A 5000-nucleotide genomic window follows, 5' to 3' on the forward strand; every position below is an offset into this window, starting at 1 on the left:
GAGCTGGCGAAAGAAGAAAGAGAGAAGAGAGAAGGGAGAAGGACACATGGAGAGAGTGAGACGGGCATGATTGATGACAAGGAGAAGAGGAGAGAGGGATCTGGACAGGCTCAAACATAAAAGGAAGATAAAGAGAGCGTGAGATGCGATTAAAAATATTTGAAAAGACTCCAAATGAGGCAGCGGAAGGTGAGGAGGAGGAAGAGGAGGGATGGTGGTGGCCAAAACTAAGGCCTCGCGGTCACGTGAAAATATGACAATAACTAACACCATGCTGAGTTTTCAATTATTTCAGCTGAGTGAACTGATGCAGGCCCAATTGAAGCGTAAGATGAGGACGGGGAGATACTGTCTTAATTACTGAGACATTCTATCCATCAGGATCTGGAGCCTAACCTTTAATGTTACACTGTATTTGACTCAGGGCAGGGCCCGCTCCACAGCACTACAGAGCAGAGCAGAAAACTGGGCTGTCAGCCCACGACGCTTCCTACGTAACCTTGTCACATCAGGGGACAGACATCTTTGTGAACATGGCATGGAAGTAGGAGACAGAGAGAGAGAGAAGAGGAAGAGGAGAGGAAGAGGGGTGAAGAGAAGAGGAGTGAGGGAAAGGACAGAGTGCTGAGTTAGAGATTAAGATAGAGAGATGGGATAGGAACAAGAGACACAAAAGAAAGAGGGAAAAAAGAGAGAGGTGGAGGGTATAACAGGACAGGCAGAGGGTAAACAGCGGGACAGACGCACAGAGAGAGGGATAGACAAACAGACAGAAAGAGATGGACAGAAGGACAGATAAAATGGTAAACAGAGTGATAGCTGGATGGAAGTCTTATCAGATGGGGAGTAAAGAGGGAGGTAGGTAGAAGGCTGGACAGAAAAGGAGAGAGTATGATGGAGTTTGAGAAAGATAGATAGACTGACACAGGGACAGGCAGGCGGATAGATAGGGAATGCAGGAAGTGAACAGAGAGAGAGGCAGAGAGAGAGGTATGACTGAACAAAGACAGAGTCAGACAGACAGATACTGATAGATAGAATGACAGAGCGACATAGTGATAGATCTTCAAAGGATGGACAGACCTGGTATCTCCCGGCGGTCCCTGATCCAGCGCAGCGTGGCGGGGGGCTTGCTGCGCGGCGACAGGCAGGTGAGCTCCACCTCGCCCCCCTCCACGGCCTCCTGCCTCACCTCCACCGTGGGGGTGTCAGGAGGGACGGACACGGACAGAGTGGCCACTTGGTGGTGGGTGTCGTCGGTGTAGAGCTGGCAGAAGTAGCCGCCCTCGTCCGACACGCTCACGTTGGTGAGGGTGATGCGCACCAGACGGGGAGTGAAGAGAACCATCTGGAAACGGTCGTCCTTCAACGCTGGGGAGGGAAGGCGGGAGACAGGGAGACAGACAGCATCGGGGGGGGGGGGGGGGGGGGGGGGGGGGGGGGGGGGGTCAAGACACAATAGGAAAACCACAATTGGAGATAAACGTAAATATATGGAAAGAAAAGCAAGGCCAAAAGAAAAGAGGACCGGGGGAGTAACAAGGAGGAGAGTGAATAGAGGAATTGAAAGGGGGATAGTGAAGGAGGAGAAGAAGAATTAAACATAGTTAATCTAACAATCCACTGTGACCTCCTGACCAAGGCCATAGTATCATAAGAACCACAGAGGCAGTGAGAAGAAAGACAACCCAGAGAATGGACATAGGACAGCAAAACTATGTTTCTTTTGATGTCAGAGAAAGGGAAACATCTATTGTGAGAAAATCATGATAACAAATAATGCTAATAACCGTCAGAGTGTGACAGGGACTCGATGGCCATTGTCTCATAAACCTTCCCAAACACACTTTGTATCGACTGACTGCACAACCTCGCTCTTTCATTTCTACCGCCCTCTCTTCCTCCCTCTCTTTCCTCTCTTCCTCCCTCTCCCTCTCCTGTCTCCTCTCTTTCGACTCTACCTCCCTCCCGCTCTACCTCCCTGTCTCCCTCTCTTTCCTCTCTACCTCCCTGTCTCCCTCTCTTTCCTCTCTACCTCCCTCTCTACCTCCCTGTCTCCCTCTCTACCTCCCTCTCTACCTCCCTGTCTTTCCTCTCTACCTCCCTGTCTTTCCTCTCTACCTCCCTCTCTTTCCTCTCTACCTCCCTCTCTACCTCCCTGTCTTTCCTCTCTACCTCCCTCTCTACCTCCCTGTCTTTCCTCTCTACCTCCCTCACTACCTCCCTGTCTTTCCTCTCTACCTCCCTCTCTACCTCCCTGTCTTTCCTCTCCACCTCCCTCTCTACCTCCCTGTCTTTCCTACCTCCCTCCCGCTCTACCTCCCTGTCTCCCTCTCTTTCCTCTCTACCTCCCTCTCTACCTCCCTGTCTCCCTCTCTACCTCCCTCTCTACCTCCCTGTCTTTCCTCTCTACCTCCCTGTCTTTCCTCTCTACCTCCCTCTCTTTCCTCTCTACCTCCCTCTCTACCTCCCTGTCTTTCCTCTCTACCTCCCTCTCTACCTCCCTGTCTTTCCTCTCTACCTCCCTGTCTTTCCTCTCTACCTCCCTCTCTACCTCCCTGTCTTTCCTCTCCACCTCCCTCTCTACCTCACTGTCTTTCCTCTCTACCTCCCTCTCTACCTCCCTGCCTTTCCTCTCTACCTCCCTGTCTTTCCTCTCTACCTCCCTCTCTACCTCACAGTCTTTCCTCTCTACCTCCCTGTCTTTCCTCTCTACCTCCCTCTCTACCTCCCTGTCTTTCCTCTCTACCTCCCTCTCTACCTCACTGTCTTTCCTCTCTACCTCCCTCTCTACCTCCCTGTCTTTCCTCTCTACCTCCCTGTCTTTCCTCTCTACCTCACAGTCTTTCCTCTCTACCTCCCTGTCTTTCCTCTCTACCTCCCTCTCTACCTCCCTGTCTTTCCTCTCTACCTCCCTCTCTACCTTCCTCTCTACCTCACTGTCTTTCCTCTCTACCTCCCTGTCTTTCCTCTCTACCTCCCTCTCTACCTCACTGTCTTTCCTCTCTACCTCCCTGACTTTCCTCTCTACCTCCCTCTCTACCTCACTGTCTTTCCTCTCTACCTCCCTCTCTACCTCACTGTCTTTCCTCTCTACCTCCCTGTCTTTCCTCTCTACCTCCCTCTCTACCTCACTGTCTTTCCTCTCTACCTCCCTCTCTACCTCCCTGTCTTTCCTCTCTACCTCCCTCTCTACCTCCCTCTCTACCTCACTGTCTTTCCTCTCTACCTCCCTGTCTTTCCTCTCTACCTCCCTCTCTACCTCCCAGTCTTTCCTCTCTACCTCCCTGTCTTTCCTCTATACCTCCCTCTCTACCTCCCTCTCTAGCTCCCTCTCTACCTCCCTGTCTTTCCTCTCTACCTCCCTCTCTACCTCCCTGTCTTTCCTCTCTACCTCCCTCTCTACCTCCATGTCTACCTCCCTGTCTTTCCTCTCTACCTCCCTCTCTACCTCCCTCTCCTCTCTTCTTATTAGTCCCTTTCTCGCTGCTATTTTGTGTTTGCTTCTGCAGAGGGAGAATTCCTTCTCTCTTCCCTGGTGTGATCACCATTCCACACCATCATTCATTATATCAGAGGATTAGTGTGTGTGTTGTGTGTCTGTGTGAAACACAGAGGAATATATTGTAGACAGAGAGAAAAACAGTCTACATTTGCCTTAGAATACTATTTCACAAAGCTCCCTGAATGTGGAGTGATTCCCGACAGAAAAACACATTTTTTTCCCACTTTCACTAAATGGCAACTAAATGTCACAGCTTTGTTCAAGTCCAATATCACCTTTTGTCCCAGCTCATTTGCATGCCAGGCAGTCAGAGCTAGAAGAGATAGATGGGATCCACAGGCAGTCAGAGCTAGAGGAGATAGATGGTCCTCCACAGAGTCCTCTTGAACTATTACAGTTCCTATAGTCTGTTTCTATGCTGGACAGCCTAATAAAATACCTTGTGTGTGTCCATAACGGCACCCGATTCCCTATATAGTTCACTAATATTGACCAGATCTCTATGGGGACCGGATCCCCTGGTTTAAAGTAGTGCACTATAAAGGGAATAGTGTGCCATCTGAGACACAAGCTTCATCAGAGCCCATTGGTTTAGTGCTGTAGCTGGACAGCCTCATTCCCTTTACCTAACAGTGCAGGACCTTTCTACAGTTATAGAGGGGAATGGTTCAGCACGGAGGGCTCCCAGAAACACCATGGGTTACCCTGCTCCCTGCACTAATGGTAATGGGTAGATTTGGAATCGCCCTGCAGTGTGTGTGTGTGTGTGTGTGTGTGTATGTGCATCTGTGTGTGTGTGAGAGAGAGTAGAGTGTGAGAGAGAGGTAAACTCATACCCTACAATACCTAACCTCTCTCTCCCCCTTCTCTTTCTCCCCCCTTCTCTCTCTGACTCTGTCCTGTTAAGGTCCATTATGCTTTCAGATGGAAAAAGGGTTCTCCTCCCCAGGGAGCAAGCGGCACTAAATACTTAATAGTGTGAACCGGTAGTCCTGATCTGACAGGGAGGGCTAGTTGGAAGGCTTCAATATACTGCTTTCATCTGGCAGAAGAGGTCTGATCCATGTTGTTATTGCGTAATGAGGTAGGGACGGGAGTATGCAGTTTAGAAGTCCTAGAATGTACTCCTCCATAATGAACTGAGACCTTGTTAAAACTAAACAGGCCAGCTAATGGGTTCAATAGGTTGACCTCCCTCACAACCACATTGATCTGGTGGCTTCTTGGGGCTGACTGGTTTTTCAAACCCTGACCACAGAGATGAATGTTGAAACCTCACTGTCTCTCTCTCTCACACACACACATACATGAACACACAAACACACACGCATAAACATACACATACTAAATACACACACATATACATGCAAAACAAACACAAGCATGCATAACACACACACACACAGACACACACCTCGTGTGCCGTTGAAGAAGAGGGTCTGTCTGCGAGGGTTCTGGATAACCACAATGGAGCCGTCATAGTTCTGCAGACGAC

At 49.8% G+C, this 5000-nt stretch overlaps 1 protein-coding gene across 7 annotated transcripts in view; it reads right to left on the minus strand.

Moving 5' to 3' along the window:
- LOC139389993 (cell adhesion molecule 4) overlaps positions 1 to 5000 on the minus strand; it is a 140435-nt gene that overhangs the window by 19823 nt on the left and 115612 nt on the right. For all 7 annotated transcript variants that reach the window (XM_071137110.1, XM_071137091.1, XM_071137101.1 and 4 more), the window contains exons 2-3: positions 4920 to 5000; positions 1084 to 1371 (exon numbers count right to left, since the gene is read on the minus strand). The exon at positions 4920 to 5000 is cut by the window's right edge and continues 66 nt beyond it. In XM_071137110.1, coding sequence (XP_070993211.1) covers positions 1084 to 1371; positions 4920 to 5000 — 369 coding nt within the window. The remainder of the gene's footprint in view (positions 1 to 1083; positions 1372 to 4919) is intronic.

This window comes from Oncorhynchus clarkii, chromosome 3, assembly GCF_045791955.1.
Source record: "Oncorhynchus clarkii lewisi isolate Uvic-CL-2024 chromosome 3, UVic_Ocla_1.0, whole genome shotgun sequence".
Taxonomy (NCBI): Eukaryota; Metazoa; Chordata; class Actinopteri; order Salmoniformes; family Salmonidae; genus Oncorhynchus; species Oncorhynchus clarkii.